Source organism: Dermacentor andersoni, chromosome 4 (assembly GCF_023375885.2).
Source record: "Dermacentor andersoni chromosome 4, qqDerAnde1_hic_scaffold, whole genome shotgun sequence".
NCBI classification, from domain to species: Eukaryota; Metazoa; Arthropoda; class Arachnida; order Ixodida; family Ixodidae; genus Dermacentor; species Dermacentor andersoni.
In genome coordinates, this window is record NC_092817.1 from 32,973,104 (window position 1) to 32,996,302 (window position 23,199).

The 23,199-nt window shown below is 48.2% G+C and overlaps 1 protein-coding gene across 1 annotated transcript in view; it reads right to left on the reverse strand.

Moving 5' to 3' along the window:
• Window positions 1-1,765: 1,765 nt before the first annotated feature.
• btv (dynein cytoplasmic heavy chain beethoven) overlaps window positions 1,766-23,199 on the reverse strand; it is an 81,138-nt gene continuing 59,704 nt past the window's right edge. The window contains exons 48-63 of the mRNA XM_072287594.1: window positions 20,414-20,577; window positions 19,614-19,787; window positions 18,885-19,100; window positions 18,229-18,384; window positions 16,612-16,719; window positions 13,795-14,002; window positions 12,987-13,126; window positions 12,513-12,644; window positions 11,799-11,909; window positions 11,157-11,309; window positions 8,748-9,047; window positions 7,127-7,339; window positions 5,672-5,872; window positions 4,134-4,321; window positions 3,215-3,413; window positions 1,766-2,247 (exon numbers count right to left, since the gene is read on the reverse strand). Coding sequence (XP_072143695.1) covers window positions 2,089-2,247; window positions 3,215-3,413; window positions 4,134-4,321; window positions 5,672-5,872; window positions 7,127-7,339; window positions 8,748-9,047; window positions 11,157-11,309; window positions 11,799-11,909; window positions 12,513-12,644; window positions 12,987-13,126; window positions 13,795-14,002; window positions 16,612-16,719; window positions 18,229-18,384; window positions 18,885-19,100; window positions 19,614-19,787; window positions 20,414-20,577 — 2,822 coding nt within the window. The 3' untranslated portion in view covers window positions 1,766-2,088. The remainder of the gene's footprint in view (window positions 2,248-3,214; window positions 3,414-4,133; window positions 4,322-5,671; window positions 5,873-7,126; window positions 7,340-8,747; window positions 9,048-11,156; window positions 11,310-11,798; window positions 11,910-12,512; window positions 12,645-12,986; window positions 13,127-13,794; window positions 14,003-16,611; window positions 16,720-18,228; window positions 18,385-18,884; window positions 19,101-19,613; window positions 19,788-20,413; window positions 20,578-23,199) is intronic.

The window sequence follows — 23,199 nt, forward strand, 5'->3', positions numbered from 1 at the left end:
TTTAACCACTTGAGAGTTGGCAACCCTACATAGATGCAGTGTGCTAGAAACAAGATGCGATGTGCCACTCTCATATCCATGGAAATGTAGCTACTAAAAGTCAACTGTTCCTTCAGTTCAATGGAACTGTTCCTTCAGATAACAGGTTCACTGAGGTTGTGAATTATGTAGTGTGCCAGGAAGAGATGTGTAGGTGCTGGTGATGATACAAAAAGTCCCAGGACACCTAAGCACTTCTTATGAGTTGTCGATGCAAAAGTATTAATGTCCAATGGAACGCCGCTGAGCAGTCATTCTAGTTATGAATTCCTCAGGGGCAAGCGAGTACGTTGAGAGGCTTGCTGCGTTTTGATTAGGCCTTTCCGAGACGCAATTAGAAAGCATGTGAGAGCTTGCGCGGACAAAGAACGCAGGGATAATATAGGCTACCGAGAGCGTGAGTGACGTGCTGATGCCTTCTCCCCTCACGTAACACCTGGCCCTTTGCCGCAGTAGCAGGTGTCCCCTTTCACCCACTCTGCTCCATCAAGGCGCGCTCGTGCCGTGGCATCGCAGCCAATGGGAACCCTGTCGAGACTTGCTCTTGACATGGCTTTGCAGCCAACGGGAAGTTAGGTGTTGTTTCGCTGCTCCAGACAGATGCCAGCTTTTTCGCTCAAAAAGATGTAACATGAGGCCATCTTAATCCTTGTTCACCACCTTGTTGCAACCACCCTTTCAGCCAGACCATAGCATTTGACCTGAACAAGGGTTTGCTATATAATCAGTGAAACCCAATGCCTAGTTTAACCCACAAAGATGTTTGTTTGGGTTTACTTCTGCACTGTGTACTTAGTGTTTGACCAAACCTGAATCAACACCACACTAGAAATTGATTCATATGTAATCCTTGTGCCGGAATATTTTAATAATGTGATGCTTACGGTTGTGAACAGCCTATGTCAAAATGTGGTATTGCAACACACGTCTTGTCCGCCATGGTGGCGTAGTAGCTTTGGTGTTGCGCTGCTAAGCCCAAGGTTGAAGATTCAATCTCGGCCACAGTTGCCGTATTTCGATGGCAAAATCTAAAAACGCTTGTGTACCATGCATTGGGTGCATGCTAAAGAAACCCAGGTGGTCAAAATTAACCCGGAGTGCGGAACTAGGGTGTGCCCCATAATCATATTGTGGTTTTGGCACTTAAAGCTCCAGAATGTAATTTTTTTTTTAATGTTTAACACACATCTTGTGGAAGGATGCCATAGTTAAGTTTGTTGAATCGTGGTGACAGCTCTGCACAGAATAATTTGCTGTTGTGATTGAAACTTATGAGGAAATGAAATGCAGTTTCAATAGATACGGCATCTGCTTAGTTGTACTAGTCTGTTCACTGCCTGTAGTACACACTTCATGGTGAAAATCAACACACAGAGCAGAAACAGTCCATTAATATGATTTACAATAGTTAAGAGCTAAAGAATGAAATGACGTAAGCATTCTGGTGTGTTTTGCAAGATTCGCAATGTTTATGTGATGAGAGACTCATTAAAATGTGCTGTGCAGTTCACCAGCACGTCGAAGCGATGGTGATAGGCAAGGGCTGCAGAGCAGCGACACAGCACACTGAAAGATAGCTGGCCCTAGAAACTACACAGAGTGTACTGATATATAGCTTGACAAGAGTTGACGCTTGGTCCCTGCACCTGACTCAGTCACTGGTAGACCCTGACTCCCTCAGTCTTTCCATCACCATTGTTCGGCCCCACATGGCTACTGTGCTTTCTTTCTTCTTTTTTTTTTCCTCACGGTAACTGCTCAGTTCACCATGCAAGATTCATTTTCATCTCAACACGTCTCCATGATCACCCTTCTTATTTACTTACAACATGCATGTGACTGCTGTTCTAGCTGTGAACATCACGCAGTGAGAGATTATGAAGTGAGGAAACTTACAAAGGTTGACTGGAAAAGCATCCAGTTTGCTGTCCTACTCATCACAGAGATCTTCATAAAAGGCATGCAAACAGTCGAAATTGTTGTAAATAACATTTATTTCACATTTGCAAAATAAGGAGTCCATTATTTTTCACCTCAGCATTGTTTTTCCTAGTCTAATGTGGATAAGAAAAGAGCAGCACCACTGAGCAGCCACTGTTCCGGGCTTCCTTCGCAAGGCACAGACAGGGTGGCAACCAGCTCTTGCCTCTCCGTGTTGGTGTACACTGCCAGGCTCACCACTGAGCATCCAGAGTGCTTCCGGGTGCCCTGCACATAATCCAAACATTTGAAGTCTTGTTTGAGACTGTACAACACTTTAGTTAGACTTTTAAAAGTTCACCCGTTAGGATCTAAAAGCAATGATGTGTGTTGCTGATACCGAATTTATGAGAAGTTCTACCAATTCTACCAGCAACAACAAGACACAGGAGGCAATCTACGGAATAAGGATGGTGGGTAATGAGAATCTAGATTTTTCTTATTATGTAAGGGCTGCCATGAAGCTGGATATGCTTCTTCATGTTAAATATACAAACCGAACAATCATGTTTTAGATCTGCTTTCAGGAAACTGCTATTTAACACTGGTAGCATTGCCTACTGTTACAGTTGTAAAACAGTGTCTACTGAGGCAGAGATGGGGGGAAACTGTAATATAGCTCTGATGAAATTGCGTTAAAGCTGTACAACAGTGGCTCCAGTACATGTTCAGCTGCAGTAATGGCGGTTATAAAAATATCTCTGGCATATATTTGCATGACATGTAACCACAACTAGCATGCTTGAAGCACGCAACATACTATACAAAGTAATGACCCTCTTGCTGTCTATATACAGCACTACAAAAATGAGTGCCAACCCATTCAGCTGCCATTGTACTACTGACTGCATTATGTGCAGTGCTTTGAAGATAACATGCTTTGAACTGAAGTAATTTTCTTGTGTAGTGGCCTAGCATTGGCTTAATGAAGGTATGGCAGATAGTTAAGAGTGGCATAGCAGCCTTTTATTGTTGCGTATGACATGTTATATTGATCTGAGGATTTCAAGTTTATGTAATGTCTACCACGTCAAAGCGATTCAACAATGTTTTATATTGACTTTACGGTATGCATAGCAGGACAGTTATGCATGATGAGCATAACATAACGGCATCGAGAAAGTCATTCCACCAGCCCGAGTTTAGTTCCATTGCCTTATGTACACAAGAAAACCTAAGCAAACACGACGCTTGCCTTGCGCATCCATGCAGCGGAGCAGGGGGGCACAGGCAGTACGCTGGGGGCGCCGGGACGGCAGGGGCGAAGTCGTGTATCCTCCAGGAGGCCCCCCTCACATTGAAGACCCACCAGGGTTGCCCAGAGAGGGGGCCTGTCCTCTCCCGCCTCCCACCATGCCTCCAGCTGAAGCTCGTCCACAGCCATGCCCATTTGCCTGTGTGCGATTGTCACATGCACTCGACGAACAATCACACGACACCCAGTCAGCTGTAAAAGACTTCCCAGTCCTAACAAAAGACGCATTGAGAAAGGCTACACATAGGTGGCCACGCTGAGCTGCAGCATGCCAGGCAGTTTTTGTTATTGAAACTTTTGAAGGGAAATCCGTGGCACTATGGTACATAATTATGGTCTGTAAAGGTGCCCTCAAACTGGAAAAATAATAAAAACTATTAATCCTGCCTCTGTTGGCGGACACACCGCACATTCTTTAGGCGTACTGGTAACATTAGCTATGGCATATTAGAAAGCATGGTAGCGCTGAACGACAGAGATGGCGAACGAAAACGTTGGCTGTCTAAGTGCCACCCATATGTGTGTTGCTTTGAGTGCAATTGCCTACATGCCTGGAGGCTGTTGCAAAGTGTTAACCATTCATGGAGTTCGGATATGGTGTAAAAGGGACAGATCAGGTACAGGTACCATTGACAGGGTAGGGCATAAGCTGTGATGACGTCTCCTATATGGCGAGGAAGCTGGATGCTTTGAGAGTGGGCATCGCATGCCTGCGTTTGAATTGCCAGCGATTCTCTGTGATGTATATGTGTGTAATATCTTGCCGACACGATTTTCACCGCGTCATCTACGCACCGCACTTGCTTGTTTGTAAATGCCCAGACATAGTGAGTCGCTATTTAAAGAAGGCAACTCATACCGAGCGGTCTGCTGGCGCCAGGAGCTGAGGAAGGCCCCCGGTCGCAGCAGCTGGCCCAGGTGCAGCTGCTGGCCTTGTCCAAAGTGCCACTGGGCCAAGGCATGTGCGCGACCTGCCACAGCACGCAGGTACGCCTCTGGCACCCACTGCCGGCCTCCAGACCACAGAGAGAGCCATGCATCGGGAATCTGCATCAGAACCCACTATTAAGCATGCGAGAGACTAGTGACATTTTGACTAAGCCACAGTGGCCAACATATTAGTTAGTCTAACTTATACAATGACATGAAATACTGTGTTTAACTGATGCCCTTAATTACAAACCACGGGAGAGGAGGAAAAGGAAGATGGCGCTCGTGCGCATTGTGCCCAAATGACGACGCATAACAGTGTTCGAATTCAGGCAAAGACAACCTAAAACAATTGTCTTCACAAAGAAAAATCCAGCAGACATGCTAGTAACGTTCTGCTCAATATACAAGAAGGGCGGAGCGAAAACGCTTGTGTACCGTCATTGGGTGCACGTTAAAAAACACCAGGTAGTCGAAATTAACCCGGAGTCTCCCCACTACGGCGTGCTTGTAAAACCCCAGATTGTTTCTTTTTTTTCTTTTTTTAGAAAGAAGGGCGCGAAGAAAGACGGAACAAATATAGGATAGGATAGCTTTCTGCCCTTGCATTTTCCGCAGTACTATTTTTGTTCAGTACAAACCAACTAGCGTAACGGAATACTTCTGCAACACCTATTTGCGTGTTCAGCTCTTTCTGTTGGAGACAGCTATGGCTTTACGCCAGCGCATGCAGGGCTCAAAACCATGCTTTGATCTTGGTGAATAGACATATTCCGCTGGTAGTGCACGTGTCTGTGAGCATATGAGCCATATTTCCAAGCTCGTTGTTCAACACGGTGAGTGCGAAGTTTATTAAAATGTGCCATTACACGCGGCTGATGCACGTGGATCAGTTCTCTGAGTTGTCTCTACCCTTTAGGCACTGGTTATGTCTTCACGCAATCGCGATGCCGGCGTCGTACCCACTGAAAATGTGACATGAACGCTTATGGAGGGTGTACTCCTGACACCTTCCGTTCGCACAATATGTTTTTTTTTTTCCGGGAGTATTCATTGGGAGGCACAGCATCATTTTAAGGACTCAGGTTTTCGGTAATTTCGGAGCCTTCAATTTTGTCTTTAGGTGCGGCTTCACACCAAAGTACCTCTTAATGCTGTGAAGGCACACTTACAGGTGGAATTATTTTTGGTTCAGGTTGCACGCTTGAATATACAGTATATACTATATATATACTATATACTGTATATACTATAGTATATACAGTATATAGCAGGCGTCCAGCGATCCATTCCGTCTCTGTCGTGCACGCCTTGCGGCTGGTCGCTAACTCGGTCCAGAGTCGGTAAGAGCGCGTCTAGACGCGTCCGCAACCGTAGCCACAGTCGACTCCGCCTTTATTTATTGCCGGGAAAAAAGAATTTTGGCGGTTCGCGGCGCGAGGCAGTGACGTTGCAGTTGTCGCTCACCGTGTGGTTGGTCAGCGCCGAGGCGGCTTCCGGTAGCGAGCAGCTCGCCTGGCGCAGCGCCCGGCTCACGGCGGCCAGGGTCGAGTGCACCTGGTGCACCAGCTTGGCCGCGTGCGCGCGCTCCTGGCGCAGGAAGCTGGCCACGGCATCTTCTTCCTCCTCTTCGTTGCCGTCGTCAGCCGGCGGCGCCTGCACACCGCCCTGGGTCCGCCCGCCACATGGCATTATCATTGGCCCGACAGCAAGAGTTGCTTCGGACTCATTTCGACTCGCGGCCTTGATTCATCATCGTTGTGTTCATATAGGAGGTTGTGGCCAAGTACTGCACCAGGGTGGCCAATCCTGCTCTGGTGAGGGAGTGCGTTACCGGATCTGGTCACCGCGATCAGGCCACATTCCAGGCCTGTTTATGCAATTTTATCAATACGCGGATTTTTTTTTAATCCGGTGGAAAATTGCGCGGCACCGGGATTCGAACCACGGACCTCTTACACGCGAGGCGGGTGTTCTACCTCTACGCCACCGATGCACCTGGCCTTGATTATAGTGTCGCAAATTAAGGAAACCGAGCTCGCGCTACGATATCGCTACCACATACCTTTGATATCGCTACCACATACCTTACCAGTGGCAACCGTGCTGTTACACCCTTGTGCTGTTCTAGTGATATTGATTTCCTGTTTGTTAACTTTATCACCAAATCATTGTCGCAGGGCAGTAAAGAAATGACAACAGCTGCAGCAGCAAGAGCATTTGATGACATGAGCGCGAGCGTTATGGTCGTAATGTTAAAAACGATTGCTCTTGTATTTATATTTTATATTTATGTATTTTAAATGTTCAATGCTTTTTCATTGCGTTTCTTATCACCAGATCCTTCGTCTGCAGTCGCGTTGAGAGGGTGCCATATATAGTCGAGAAACGACAGTTGCTGATCAGTGCTTCCTGTCGGCCTTGTACTCTGCGTAAATAGCGCCGCGCCCTGCGTATACTTCCACGTAACAACATCAACTCGTGATCTAAATGCAGAAAACCGTCCTACACGACGCTAATGTCGTGCTTTTCCTTTGAAGAAAGTGCCGCCATCATTTACATCTTCTAAGTTGAGTACGTTATTTCGGTAAATATGCGTTTCTGTTTTCCTGCAGTCGTGGCAACGTGACAGGTCATACGTTGTAACGACTAGAATGGCGGTCTAGGTTACCATGCCTGTAAAACGAACGCGCGAGGGATCATGTGCACGTATAGGACCAATAGTGTTCTTACATACTCGTATATGACTAACATATACAAGGACGCGCATTAATTTGTACGACGGACAACATCGAAAATCGAATATGATAATGTGCGCAAATCGTCACCGGCCGCCGCTTAAGTCGTTCCTCAAATTTTCGGAGCACGGTCAAGATTTCTTCGTTCGGCGTGACAAAGTGCGTTTGCCTCGACAACGCGTACCTGGTGCAAGCTCTTCCAGAGGCTGAGCAGCGGTGCTAGTTGATCCGCTCCAGCAGCCTGCCGAGAGCCGCCTGCCCCAGCCTGCAAACGACGCAGCTCGGCAACCAGGGACAGGGCACCGAGTCGCTGTACCGATCCCTCCACGTTGGCCGCCAGTCCTAGGTAGCCACCAGGATCTTCGTCCGGGAGCTGCTCGATAAGCTGTATGTGCGCCTGCGGTAGCCGGAATGCGCGTCTCCTTATCACAGTTTCGTCTGAAGAGCGATGCGCTGACTGCTAAAAAATAAATAAATTAAGGGGTCTTACGTGCCAAAACCACGATCTGATTATGAGGCACGCCGTAATGGGGGACTCGGTAAGGTATGTCGAGTGGTAAGGTATGATAGGTATGGGGCTCTTTAACGTGCACCTAAATCTAAGAACAGGGGTGTTTTCGCATTTCGCCCCCATCAAAATGCGGCCGCCGTGGCCTGGATTCGATCCCGCGACCTCTCGTGTTTAGCAGCCCAACACCATAGCCACTAAGAAACCGCGGCGGGTTGCATTGACTACTATAGCAAGATATTAGAATATTACGTCAAGTAAGGCTCATAGCTTTATTGGCAGTATGAATTGCAGTGAACGTTCGCTTAATAACTACACACCCATGGTGTCACACCGACACACCGGCCGTGGTAACGTAGTTGCTCTGGCGTTGCGCCGCTAAGCCCGAGCGCGCAGAATCGAATCCCGGCCGTGCCAGCCGCATTTCGATGATGGCGAAATGCAAGAACGCCCGGGTACCGTGCACTGGGTGCATGCTAAAAAATCACAAGTGGTAAAAATTAATCCGGAGTCCCCCATTACGGCGTGCCTAATAATCGTATCCTGCTTTTTGGCACGTAAAACCACAGAATCCAATTCCACGCCGCCACATCACAGATTAAAGGAATTCGATAGAACAAGGAGAAGAGGGGGGAAAAGAGGGCCCCAATTTGAATGCGCAAGCATTCTAGGGCTACTATACCCTCGGAAATCTGTCCGTCCGTCTGTCTGTAACGCGTGACGCTATGCGCTCCTCATGGGGTCCTATGGGCGTATATATAAAAATGCCTCATGACTACGTATGACTACTGATAAATATTATAGGAGGGACTGGAAAGAATGCTTATGCACTGTCTGACAAGTCCCATTAGCGAGTTTCTGCAGTAACGTTTTTTCTAGTCATAATCATATAAAGTCGACAGATAACGAAGCCAAGGATGAAAATTATTTGTATATAGTTCTTAATTCAAGCGTCGAAATCATATGCTAAGGGGAAATAAAACTGCACAAAAGAACAACTTGCCGCCGGCGGGAGTCGGACCCACAACCTACGCATTAGCATGCGTTACGGCGGCGGCTGTTCCCACGTTCACATTCTTGGATATTTATTTATGTACATGTGTTCAAAGTCTAACCCGAAGAGTGTTAGTCAGCGCCACTCATGGCCACGCCATGTCGGCGGATGCCGAACATCCTTTTGACCGATGGCATCACGCAGTACCTGGGTGCATTAGGAGCAAGCAGTTGACTAATCAACTGTCGCACGACCAATAATCCCTCGAACAATAACTATATCTATTGGTGTTTAGTACGACACCTGGAGGCTGGTCGACGTGGGCACGCGGACTCCCTGGGCCAGCTGTGCCGGCTCCTTGCGATCGCTGCCGGGCAGCGTGCTCTGGTCGAAATACTGGCGCACGTAGGCACCCAGTACCCGCCGGTCGAACGGGTCGTCCAGATGCGCCCCGTACACGGACAGCTCAAACAGACCACGCAGAGTCTCCCAGGGACCAGGTCCGCTGCTGCTACCGCCGCCGCTGCGGCCGCATAGCCTCCGCACGGCATCCGCTCCAGCGCGTAGGTCGGCCTCGCTGAAGTCGTAGCGCTTGGTCCAGCCCTGCGAAAAGTTGGGCTAGCTATAGGCGGGGGTCTTAGTTTGGGATCTGCGGTGCCACTTCCACGAGCTGCGGGGCAGATGTTTTGTCGCTTTACGAGATGCGCACACGGTGGACATCGGCTGAAGCAGAACTGTATAACGTGGATTTAGCTAGGCCAGCCTTCTTGGCCCAAATAGAACAAAGAACAAATGCGCTGAACACTATATATATATATGCTGTGGCGAGGAAAGCATATGGCGCCTTGAAGAAAAGTTCACTGGTCGAAACGTTGGCTCCTGCTTTGACCTTGTTCTCGTTTTGATCATCGTCCTGAACACAATGAGGCATTTGTATTCGACTCGACGTTTAATATAAAGTCATTGGCTGGGTGGGTAGTGCTGTATACTGACACGTGTAGTTGTTTATCTTTCTCCGGTGACCGCTGTGCACCGGATAACAGATGTTAAACGTTATTCCTCAGCGCAAGACGTGCCTGCATGATTTGTAACTCACGCGAATGTTGGTCATTCTGTCTTTTGTGTATGACCTCGCCGAACCTTGTATTATCAGATTGCACGCGCGACATGAATTGATTAGTATAGTTCAAAAACCACGCGGGCACCAGCGAGTACACTAGAACCTTCGACGAGAGATGTATAAAAACCGACGTGCTTGACCCGCTGATCATATTTTCGACGATCGCTGATTGCGTTCGCCGCTATCGTTGTGCTGTGAGTGTAACTTACTTTTGTGGGCACAGGTCTGCCCAATAACAAGTTAATTAAGCTATTCACAGTTCTGCTGCTGTGTTTTTTCGCCGTCACTACTACGTGACAATACAGTTTTTTATTCGTTTAAGTGTGCTGTGTAAAATCCGGGTAATTTTCAGAACTGACGTAATGGGAATCTGGAAAAGGCTTTGGCCCTACAGTTTACTTCAAGTGGGGTGTTACTGCTGCTGATGGTGGCGATGAATGTCTAGTTGTCATGTAACTAGCATATATGCGCACGTTTACTGTATAACTCTGCCCTTGCAGTTTACTTCTCGACCTTGTCTTTATATTTGTTTTGCTTGTGTTTTTTTTCTTGTTAGGCCAAGTTAACGAGTACCGTACTTATAATGAGGCGTGGCAATGCAAATTACAACCCATGCTGACTGCACCACAATGCCTCTTCTTAATGGTCTGTATAGAGCGCCTGGTACACGCGACTGACGGGCGAGCTTTCTTGCTTTCTTTATAGATTGCTGCTAAGCAAGGAAATTGTAATAATTGTGCAACGAGAGTATGAGAAGGTACTTCCCGCGGATTGCACGGTTTGCCTTTCTTTTTGCGAGCAGTTGCTCGCCAACGCCCACTCGTCGTTACCGAGTTCCCTGGAAACTAGCTTACTGCAGGCATGGGTTTCCGAATCAGTAATCCACTTGGAGACAGCAAGCGCTTTTTTTGGGGTGGGGGGTGGGGGGGTGGTGGCAGTATGCTATGACAAACGGACAATTCCAGCGTGCCGCCGGAGAAGCCATCGACTACGGTCAGGAGCACATGCACGAGGCAAATCTATCGATTTCTCGATTGCACTTTAGGCAGGTGGGCGTCGCTGCTCGATTCAGCTGCTAATGCATGTACAGCTTGCACGCTCACGATGCGAGATGGGCGGAGTCGCCGTCGACGGCTCGTGGAGCAGAGGCATAGTATGGGTCGTGTCGACATCGCCAAGAAGAGCTGTACGTGTGGGCGGCGCATGCTACCTTGTTCGTTTGGGTTGTCGAAGAGCGTCACGCGAGCTTGAAGTGTGCGGGAGCGCTAGCTGTCACCACACACTCCTGAAACAGTTTCGCAATGCGCGTCTCCAAGCTTATGCTTGTAAACGCCCATCGCGGCTGTGGCGTTCTGCTATTAAGCACGCACGTGGTCTCGGGTTCGATTCCCGGTCGCGGCGACCGCATTCCGATGCGAGTGGCATGTAAACTCTGAAGTTGCTGCGATTTCTGTGCCGGTTAGAGAGCTGATCGCGCGATCAAATATATTGCGGAGTCCTTTGTCTACAGCATCCCCTCATGGCCTTCGTGTTGCCACGTGAAGGTGAAATAAATAAATAAATAAATAAAATTTCATAGGGAAGGTGTGTACCTGGGGCACGTACGACAGCCGCTCCTGCAGGATTGCGTGCAGCCAGGCGAGCGCGAAGAGGGCCTGCGCGCACAGGAGGCTGGCGCCGTTGAGCGCAGAGGGGCCCCAGGCGTCGTACGTACGCCGCATGCTCCTGCGCACTCCGGCTGGCGGCTGCGCGCGCGGTTTGGAGTGGAGTCGTGTAAGGGTATGACATGAAGCAAATCAAGCCCAGAGTCCCTTTTTTTATGTGAAGCAATCAGATGAAAGAAGAGTTAAATTCGGGAGACAAACGGTTAAAATTACCAGTGTCTGCATGCGTGATCAACAGGACAAATGGACATGCATGTAGAACTGAGCCGCTACTGTATGTGTAACTATATATAGTGTGATTATCTGTGCAGTAGTTCTTGTCACTAAGGATGCGGGAACGAACACAATATATTCATCAGCTGAGCTTCCAAGTAAATCGGTGTTGCGTCATTTACTTAATTAGCGTTTCAGCTGTAGCAACATAGATATCGCAAGCCTTTGCGGTGTAAGGAAATCTGCACTCAGAGGTAAGCAATAGCGTTGCATATAGGCTACCAAACGGGTTTTATTGCATCCATCAATGCATAACATCATAATATGAAACATACTGCAGAAATGTTCTGTACATGCCTCGTACACGACGGTGAGGCAGGCCTTTAGCAGCGCGCTCGGGAGGGCTGGGTGCGGTTCCGTGCTCAGACAGAGCCGGAACTCCGGGTTCTTCTCCAGTCGCGCCAACTCCTGCATTGTTTAAGCGGCGGCCCATGTTATTTTACTTGCGACAACAAGTTATACTACTTAATATTCACGCTATTTCGTGAAGCCTCTTGTTCGAAGTCTCTATAGTATATGTACTTTCGAAATGTGTAATCACACAAAACTTTACTTGCCATAGGAAGTCATATATATTTAGTGTTCGTGCTAAATGGCAAATCTTCTGTTTTTAGTTCGCCGAATCTACTTCCAACAGTAGAATTTAACTTTCTCTATCCAGTGCAACAAATTTCATTTAAATCGGCTGAAAGGTTGTCTATAGAGACTGAAGTTTTGCGTTTCTCATGTACCTCGATAGGGAAATTGGAGATGACACCGAGATTAAGCTTTCTCTTAAGCACGTTCCTATAAAGCACAATCCTCTCAATGAAATACCTACTAGTTTGACTGTTTTCTAGCTAGGACCAATAAAACAATAAAATAACACGCACGCACGCACGCACGCACGCGCGCGCACACACACACACACACACACACACACACACACACACACACACACACACACACACACACGCACACGCACACGCACACGCACGCACGAACGCACTCCTACTGGCAGTTCGCACAAACCTGTGCCAGGAAAGGTAACCACTGCGTGGCCAGATGAAGATTGGCCAGCCACAGCCAGGTATTCGTCTGGGAGTAACGTCGCAGCGCATCCTGGGCCGCCTGCTGCTGCTGCGCTCCCCGGCCAAGAAAGACCTGCGCCAGATCGTGGCACACATTACGACTCCGACGTATAGCCTACGTTCCAATGGCCGACGGAAACGCGGAAACGTGCTCTCTGTTCAAGCGAGCCATCAAGCTTGCATGGCGCACCCGATCACGCAGGGCGTCTCGCATATTTGCGTTCTTTGTTCTTGACTTTGCTTTGATTGTACGTTGTTGAGCACCCTAGTGTTTTTGTTCACGTCACTTAACGGCCTAATGCCTAGTTAAGAACGCATAGTCTTTATAATCACATGCCTTAATATAATGAACTCTAGCCACAACCAATAAGTTTTACCAAGGTTTTGCATTTGTTCTGTGGCGAGCAGCGCGCACCTGTTGTAGTCGTCCCTGAGCGGCATCGCGTAGTTCTTGACCAGGGTCCGCCCCAGGAGCAGTGACTAGCAAGAGCGGACGCCCGCCGTCTTGCAGCAGTCGTTGTAAGGGTACAGCACCGGGATTAAGGCCATGCAGTCCTGCGAATGGCATTGCATTGCATACTTGCAATTTAGAGCCCGAATATGCAGCGCACCACCCGGTTCTGATTTTATTTCCGCACGCACCAATCTTTACAACAAATATATGTCTACTGTCACGCTGCACCGTTCTTAGGAATGCAGCAGCGTGCACGATGACAGCCGCACGATGAAAACAAATCTGATTTCCACCAGAAATAGAACCTGGATCCCAGGCGTCAGGGCCGAGCGTTCCGACAGTCGTAAAACGCAGTACTGATTAGCCTATAGCTAACTGGAATATGGCCTCCAAAATTTACGCTGCAGCGGGCTGCTCCATAACCGGATCTCGGAGGCCAGGACTTTACTTATCGGTAGCGTGGCGCTCGCTAGAAGACACCGCAGCGCTACAAGTCAGACGGCACGAGCAGAGAAACGCCGCGGTCGTGCCTCGCCGTTGCCTCCGCGATTTTAGTGAAGGCATTTAACCATTGAGGGATCGCGAACAGACAAATTACCTTCGATGGAAGAAATTCTCGAAGAGGCTGTTTACAGTGTTAGTTTGGTAACGGTTAGCGCAGATCTGGGGGAATTTTCTGTTGGCATCCGCCCTTTCGGAAAGCATCAGTTGCACTTTCAAGCGTGCTTCTTCCGTGTTTGGATGATCCGGTGCCAATTTGCCCACTCACCGAGAGCACGGCAGGCGAAGCGGCCCAACGCCGAGAGCGCCCGGTCGGGCCGCAGGCACTGCACCAACAGCGCCTGCTGGAACGGGCTCAAACAACGCGTTGCGTGCTCGGGCAGCTGCTCCTCACAGTGGCCGCTTCGGGCGAATGGTTGCCACAGGGACGCCTCTTCGAGACGCAGCGCGGACCACAGCTCGGGGCCCAGCGTGGCCTGCGTTGACCACCGATATGTACCAGGAACCATGGATTACGCGGCTTTAAAAAAAAAAAAAAAAAACAGGAATATTGGGTTAGAACAACGCTCTACCTCAGTAGTTTCTAAATGCATTGGAACGGGAGAAATGGTTTTTGTCGGCAGCCACTGTACCGACTTTGAAGAAGTTTGTTGCATCTAAAAGAAGAAGAAAAAAAAAGTTCCGCCTGTACAAAGTAGGTTTGTTATTTAGTCTGTCAACTTCATTACAAGATCTGGTGAAAATCGCGGGGAAAATAAAGGGAAAGAATATTGAGGCATAAAGTTTACAACTCTGTAACTCCGAAAAAAAAAAAAAATTAGGAATGCTGTCCCATTTCCATAGGCTTCACCTATTGCGACATCTAAGGCAGACAAAATTGATGAATTATACGCAGCTGTGAAATATACCACTATTTCGTGAGGTAGGACTTTTGTAAAATTCTCGTAAACATATTAATCATTCCACAGGAGCCGCGAACTCGGGCATCAAATTTGTGAGCTTCAGATGCTTTACCCGATGAAATTGTAGGAAACTGCGATCTGTGTTTTTGCTGCAGAGTTACGGTTTTGTAAAGCTTTTTTCTTTAAGCTGTGATTTTCGACAGTTTCGTAAAAAATTATGAGGGGCCTCAAATCAAAATTTTGTTTCCTACAGCTGGTGTAATTCAGCTTTCTCTGTTACAGTACGTTGCCTAAAGTGCGCACCAGTTAAGGTAAATTCACCTTTCGTCTTCCTTGTTTTTCATTGTGGAACTCCTTGCCATTAGTTATAAAAGAGTGTAAAACATTATAAAGATATAAAATTATCTCAAAATATTTTTGATTATTTTGTTCTAATTGTCTGTAGGCTTTTTTTTTCTTTTTGCTTGCTGTGTGTCATAATGCCTTTGAGACGATTTTTGTATATGTTAGCACTCTACTTTCTTCTTGTTAAGAGCTTGTAGTTAAAACTTTATTTACATATGTGGTTACTCGCACACCTTTATTTGTTGCAGCAGGAGCTTGGTGTGGGCGAGTTGGTTTAACATACTTGAAGAAAAAAACAGTGCTACGAAGACGCGGACTAAAAGAACATCTACAACGGACAGCGCCTGTCCTTCGTACATGTTTTTCTTGTAGTCCGCGTCCTTTGCAGCGCTGTTTTTTCTTCAAGTACTTTATTTGTTGTTTTTGTTGCTTTATTTTTTAAAAATACATTTGTGCTCAACTTGTTTTCTCTTATCTTTGTCCTACTTTTATACCCATAGATACTAATGTCCTGATTTTTCTTTACTTTGCTGTCGTATAGTCGTTCCTCTCAACATTTGACCTTGTCAGCAGGTCCCAATACAGTCGTTGACTATGAGACTTACTTTTGTATTTCGTACTTGTAAAAACTTGTAACTGCTGTGTGAGGCAATAAACCGAAAATTGAAAAATTGAAATTGAAATGCAACATCAGTTAAACTCTTCTCTAATGAGAGGATTCCTGCGCTTCAGACTTGCATCAGAAAATCGAGTTTTTACCCAAGGTAAAGAATAGCCGTACTAAACTACGCCTTTTCAATAGCAAGACTACAGCTCTTACTGTGAGAGATGGATTGGTAAACCAAAAGAAGTCGCGAAATAAAAGCGAAAGAAAGAAAAAAGAAAAAGAAACGAAAAGCGATAAACGGGCGGAGACGCCTCAAGTTCCTTCAACAGCTCGTCGTGACGTCATGCATTTAGACAGCGTCTAATCGGCTACAGTTGGCTGTTCATCGGTAAAGAAGTATTGTATTGAACTGTAAACGAACCAGACACTTGATCGAATTAGAAAGGTTCGAGAGCATTTCCTGCGCCTAAACTACCAAAATACGAGAGGGTATTCTTCAATCAGTGACGTCACTATGACGTGCCGGCGCTAAGGCTTGACCGCTAAATTTAAGAAGAAAGAAAGAAAAAGAAACTTAGCTTTAGTTTTCTCAGTTATAATAAACTTGTTTCCTCCAAATGATGAAAATAGGGTTGTGTTAGGAAGCGCTGTCAGCCTAAATTCATGTTTGTTCTTGGCTCTTAAGTGTCCCTATCTCAGGTCTTTTTGCTTCTCCTGTAAATCGTGCTCTGCCTGCACAGTTTGTAAGCGTAAGGTGCAGCCGAATTAAACAATGTCAAGATAATGTGAGGTGAAGTGGCGTAGCCAGGGGCTGGCACACCGTGCACGTGCATCCCCCTCTCCCCTTCCCGAAATGTCGTGTTAGTATGCGGCCTTCCCAGACATCCTCCTCGTTTTTTCTCCTCCCCGTTCCCAGTCAAGTGTGCAACCCTCCCCCCTCCCCCCCCCCCCCTGCACCGCTTTTTGCGAAAGAAATATTTCTGGCTATGCAACTACTTGTGATGAATTTGTGTTGGATAGTGAGGGTAGTATGATGTACCGAAGGCGCCGGATGGTATGTAGCGCCAGAGCGTAGTTCCTTGCGTACTTGCGCACTGTGGTTAGGTTAGGTTAGGTTAGGTTAGGTTATGTTAAATTAGGTAGGTCAGGTTGTCTGGTGTCACAGCATGCGTATACGCGCATTGTGAAACAGAGTTTAGCTTCAATTTAGCTTCAGTTTGGGTGCACGAACCTTCAGCTGCGACAGGGCGGCCGACCGGTCCTCGATCAACCAGCTGGGCCGCTGCTCTGTGTGCTGTGTGGTGCCCTTCACCAGAGTGCCCGTGAGCGATTCCCATTCCTAGTGATGGATGCAATAACTGAATGTCAAATACAAAGATTATCCGTCTTCTTCGGGGCTAAAAATTGCGTCTGCTATAAAGACCACTGCGACATTTTCTTTTATTCTCATATGAACGTAGGTGTAGTGTTTATCGCTGAAACAATTACTTATAGTTAGAAAGGAGAGTATGTAGCAGGAGATTGAAGGCAGCTGGCATCCTAACTGGCTACGACATTCCATTTCTGTTGCTCGTCTCTTTTTTTTTTTCAGTTTGTTTCTACAACAAAAACTGATCTACTAATACGAAGCGCAACACAGCGGTTGTATTATGGTAGGATGGTTCAGCATCGTTCACACTCAATTGGTTACTGGTTACGCTACAGTGTGATATGGACACCAATAAGTATTGTTCGAGCGCGATCAACGGCATCATTCGTGGAAAAAAAGAAAGCCTCCCCTCGCCCGTCCGCTGCGTAAAGCGTTGTAAACGCGAACGTGTGATAACTATATGCCAACGCGAACGTGTCGTCTGATATAGGATGCCCTGCCAAACCCCGAGATGGAATCGAGGTGTGGCCGTGGTCTGTGAATAAATCCAAGTTGGAGCTGAGATCCAGAACTAAGTGGAAGCCTACGTCGACGTCGACCTCGGAAGTCAAATTAGGGGCACTGGGCAAAATCGCTGTTGCTATCAGTGTCCCTTAGACAATGAGTGTGGTGTCCCGTAGTTTCTACATTACTGAAAATTTAATATTCTTTTTAGATGTAAATAACCTTTAGCTTCTATGGCAGTCGTTATCAGGATGCCATAACAATATTCGACGGATGTCCTGCTCACGTCAAGAGAGTGCCTAAGTAGCAAAGGTCTTACAATAGCAGCAAAATATATATGCCAGAACTGCTTTCGCCGGTTGCTTGCGCGGATGCAATGACGGCTGCACTCTAGTGCGCGACCGACACGGCCTAGTATACAGACTACACCTATAAATGCCTGAAAAAGTCCATCAGTAGACCCCGGACTGATGTATCCCTGGGCAATTCACTAGGAACCGATCAAGCTTTCATTTATTCATTCATTCATTCATTCATTCATTCATTCATTCATTCATTCATTCATTCATTCATTCATTCATTCATTCATTCATTCATTCATTCATTTCGTTGATTAAGATTTTCTCGTATTTGAAGCATCTTTTCTCAACATCGCCATGCGTCTGTTTTGCACAATAAACATCTCGTGCCTACGCTCGGCCCTCCGAAATTCAGTGATGGTGGCATGAGCTATACGCTTTCGATGGGACCCACGTACATGAAATACTACACCACAGTCAATCCAGATGACGCTGTACCACATCGGTCACAATAGAATCTCTCTCGCGCAGCGTTACGTGTTGGACAACTGCGTATCGGGGCTTTTTGCCTCGATCGGCTCGCGTTACCTGAAGTGGCAAACTTCTAGGCAGTCTGAACCCTATGCCATCCGTGCAGACGGGTGCTTGACTGTATTTACATCGCGGAAAGACTCACGTTCTCTCTGAAGAGGTCAGGACGCAGACCGTGGATCAGATGCAGGGCAAATGTCAGGTGATCCTTCTTGAACAGGGACCGCGCAGCGTACTCGTAGACAAGGTGTACCAACGTGCGCTCGATCAGCTTCAGATCCTTCTTTTTTCCATTAGTGCCCTTAAAGAAGCACACGCGAGATGATGATAACAGTACTTTAACTAGAAATAACTGCATGGTAAGTTGCGACGGCAATGGAAAAGACCGATGAGCAGAATATTTGATGATACGGTGGAGTCTAAAAGCATAGGAGCTTACGAAAATTACATGCCAATGTAAATCTTGTCTGCTCCCTTACCTGAACATGTTTTTCGATTTCTGTTCTTGCTCGTCATGTGCTCGATTAGATAAGCACAAGTGTCTGTGTCTCAACTGCTGTCAACTAAAGCCATTGCTGTGACTATTACGTTGTTCTTGTTTTCGGAGTGTTAGCAACACGCGGAAATGAGTTATTAGAAAGTCGAGATTGTGAATTGAAAACATTATCATATATATATATATATATATATATATATATATATATATATATATATATATTTACGTCCATTAAAAATAGGAAGGCCTTTCCCAGCGATCTCCAGTCTTAAGTCAGCCGACTCCATGCTGTTCCTATAAATTACCGGTTGTCGCAGTGCTCGCCGAAAGAGGTCAACCAGTCCAGCCATGCCCCATCGGTATGTATGTCCCAGCCGCGCCAACGGATCGAGCAGTCCTACGAGGCGTGCTCCGAGCCTCGCGACGGGCTCGTACACGGCCCGCTCGTTCTCCAGCGACGCCTGCAGCCTCTGTGCCTCGGCCAGGGACGTCTCCGCGCGCGCGCCACTAGCCTTAGCCTCCTGCAGTAGGAGGGAAATGTTCGTGCGCGCTCTGCCCTTTCAATACGCTGCCGCTCAACACCGTGCGATTTCTGACTCGGTAGCTACCGTATCCGTGACGAACAGTACGACATGCGCGGATAAGATCACAGCGGGGTGCGGAGGATGCGTTCACGTGGACTGGCTGGCATACGCAGACACAACGAAGCGTCTACGTGTGTCAGCGCTCTGTTTTGCGTAGTTCTTGTCCTATGTGTACTGTCTCCGCACTATTTTCCTAAAAAGCGTTGATGACGTCTCACTGTCTCGTAAGTAGTGAAGTAGCTTGTGGTACTCTTAAGCAAGGAGGACTTGCATAATTGTTGAGGTGAATTACCGCGAAAAAGAGAAGAGCACATGGAAAGATGCACTTCCTTAAGACAAGAAAAAGCGTCTATCAAGGCAGCAAATTCTTGACGGACTGAACAACGAGTGTAGGGTGATCGACCGTCATTCGGTAAGCTGCGCTCTAGGCCATCAAGTTTGTTCACATGCCTGCAGTGCCTGGCGCAACTCCTGGTTGTGCAAAAAGTCGCCCGACAGGAGGAGATCCAAGAGGCGCGTGTCAAGATCGGACAGCTGCAGGCGCAGTGTGTCCGCCTCGTGGAGCAGTGCTTGGCGACGCTCCTCCAGTTCGGGCCTCTCCTCCTGCAACGCCACCTGCAACAACTGGACACAAAACCGCGCCCGCGAGAGCTGGCAAGTGTCTTTCATGTACAGACCTCAGCGAGCGCCGGGTATACGTAGATAGATCGTGTTTCTTTATTCGTGAGCCGCTTGCGAAACTGTAGTTTACGGAAATCAAGGTCGTCCTATTGATGGCCGTCGAGATTGGTCGACAAACGTGGGTCGCCCTATCGTGAACGCTTCTTACGTGTGGACAGCTTCGGTTTTCGGCTCAGATTAACTGATATGTACTTGGGATTTCAGGATTCTGAGCATGCCAGCTACGGGCATTCCGCTCACGAGCGGAATACTCCAGGCCACAACACCAAACTGCTGTGCCGGCAGCGCACAGGAGCGGTATTCAAACACGCATTAGATTAACGAAAAACTTCTGCGTTCCTATATCCGTACTTGTGCTGTGATACATTCGGTTTACCATCCTCTTGGGCGAAAAAGTTGTTTCAACGTGTACTTCCATTAGACTTCCACGGCACGTGCACTCAGTTATCTTGATCACCTTAGAATTAGCCTACCACTTTTGCCTCAAGTGAACTCCATTGGTTATCAAAAGGCGAAATGTGATTAAACGTATCGCGACAGTCACCTCACATGTCCTGCGGGTTGCGTACCTGGTCGCAGAGTCCTGCCTCGGTAGTACTGAAGTCGATAGTGCGCACCAGCGTCGCTGCATACGGTGGCAGCGTGGCTTCGGCGTCCTGACTGAGCAGGAATAAGCGAAACTCGTCGCTGTAATCCACCGCCTTGTCCGCAATGTGTACCACCTGCCGTGAGCCTGCGGAGATGCCAGCACGCGACGTTAGTCCGTCAAGATTGCTCGGCCATCAGCGCTTTCCTTGGAGTGTCTCATGTTGACAGAACGATGCTTTAATAGAGAAGAGTCTTTTACGTCTTCACTTTGCGTAGAGTCTGGTACGAAAGCTTTAGCGTACACGCGAAACAGCCTCGTAAATTTCTGAGCATGTGCAATAATGGCAGTATTTTAAAGCAACATCCTTCCCGGACCATTGTGCAATTGCATAATTGCAAGCTGCGTAGTGGCACCTCCAGGCACCTGGTGTGCAATCACTAAGAGGCGGGGAGGGATGCTGAAGGCCTCTTGATACATCCTTAGGAATACGTAACAGCAGCACATTACGTGGGGCTTGTTACGTTTCGCCTACAACGCGCGGTATAGCCGGCGCGGATGCAACGGACGCCGGGGCTTCGTTCAAAGCGGCGGACATTTTGGCCCGTTCAGCGCCGCCGATACGCCTCCCCGCCTAGCGCGTCCAGGCATGTTTCAATGCCACGTGTCTTCAAGTGTGCGTGTGTGTGTGTGTGCCCACGCTTGTCAAAGCGCGGCAGCCGGGGAGAGGAACTCCCCAAGTGTGAAGCGAGGAGGTCTGACCGGCGCCGGCTTGGCGGATGCGTCACTACACTCGTCTCAACGTGTCTCTCAGCCTGTCCGTGCCCCGCCGTCACGTGGTCTCGTCACGAGGCCTTCCTCTTGCCCTCGACTCCGAGAGTATAAGAGCAGCTGCCCCCGGACGCCAAGAGAGAGGCTCCGATTTCATCCGTTGAGTTACGTGCTCTCCCGTCTCTCCACTTCGGTCGACCTGACCGCCCGCTCTTTTGCGATGCTAGAATAAACAAGTTGTTCTGTTACCAGTCGACTCATGCTTTGCCGGGACCTTCGGATGCTTCCAGTTGTGCCCCAGGCCGCCAGGCCAACGCTACCCTTGGGGCTTGCGACCCATTTGCAACAACTCGTGCCAGCGGTGCGATTGCAATAACGGGCGTCAACGCTGAGGTTCCAACAACTGTCTGCCAGCGGTGAGATCGCGACAACGGAGGCCAGCAGCGAAGATATGCGGTTGACTGTATGCTGAGCAGCACAACGACCATCCGGGAGCAGTGCAACGAGCCCTGTGTGATGACTGGTTGCCTGCAGCGGAACGACTGCGCTGAATGCTTGGCTGCGAGGTTTGGTGAGTGCGGGACTTTCTTCTTCTGAGTTTTGCCAGGCTTTTGTTAGTGTCAGAAACAGAGCTGGTAATTGTGGTTGTCGTTGCTGCCGGGTTAGTTTGCGGCAAGACAATAGTAGGCAGTAGAGAAAGCAGCATTCAGAGCAGCCATGGATTTGAAGTCGTTGCGCAAACCGAAATTGCTGGAGCTTGCAAGAGAGTTGGGTCTGGATGTCTCAGACAAACTCAGAAAACCAGAACTGCTAAGGGCTATTCTTGAGTTAGAAGCGGAGGATGACGAGCTGTCGGAATGCCTTGAGACCATTGAGGAGAGGGCAAAAAGACAGGAGCGCGAACTTAAAGAACAGAAAGAGAAAGATGAGCGTGAACGAAAAGAACAGAAAGAAAAAGAAGAGCGTGAACGTAAAGAACAGATAGAACGAGAGCAACAAGAGAAAGAAAGAGAGCGCGACCGTCAACACGCTTTGGAAATGAAGCGTCTCGAGTTAGAGATGGAACGCGCTCGTAATGGAAGTCAGGCACACGGTGCAGGAGAACGAGTATTGTTCAAAATGACTGACCTGATGCGGCCGTTTAAGCTTGGAGAGGACATTGGTTTGTTCCTGGTTAACTTTGAGCGAACGTGCGAGAAGCAGGGGTTCTCTCGGAAAACGTGGCCACAGCGCTTGCTCACTTTGTTACCCGGCGAGGCGGCCGACGTAGTCGCTCGCTTGAAGAGAGAGGAGGCAGAGGATTTCGACCAAGTGAAATCGAGTCTGCTAAAAAAGTACAGGCTGTCAGCGGAGGCTTTCCGTCGGAAGTTTCGGGAAAATGAGAAAGGCAAAAGTGAGTCATATACAGAGTTTGCGTACAGGCTTATGTCAAACATGCAGGAGTGGCTCAAAGAAGAGAAAGCGTTTGGTGACCACGAGAAAGTTCTGCAGTGTTTCGGGCTAGAACAGTTTTATAGTCGGTTACCTGAGAACGTGCGGTACTGGGTCTTGGATAGGCCAGACGTTAGTACGGTGGCTAGAGCCGCTGAGTTAGCCGAGGAGTTTGTGACGCGTCGGGCTCGCGGAGCTAAGGACGGTCAAAAGGGTGAATTTGGCTCCAAGTTTGAGAGGCCGAAGTTCACGCCCATGAGAGCAAAGGGGGACAGACGTAGTGCGGATGCGAGTGAAAGCAGTCCGACCGAACGTAAGGAGACGGCGGCAACCGAAGCCGAACGCAGAAAGCGGTTCGAGACGAGGCAAGTGCGCGTGTGTTATACGTGTCAGAAGCCGGGTCACTTTTCGGCGCAGTGTCCAGAAACAAAAACAAAAGTCGTGTTTTTGTCATTATGCAGCACGGACGAGAACATGAAGCTTCTCGAGCCTTACATGCGAGACCTCCTCGTGAACGGGAAAGAGTGCCGAGTGCTTCGCGATTCCGCAGCTACAATGGATGTAGTT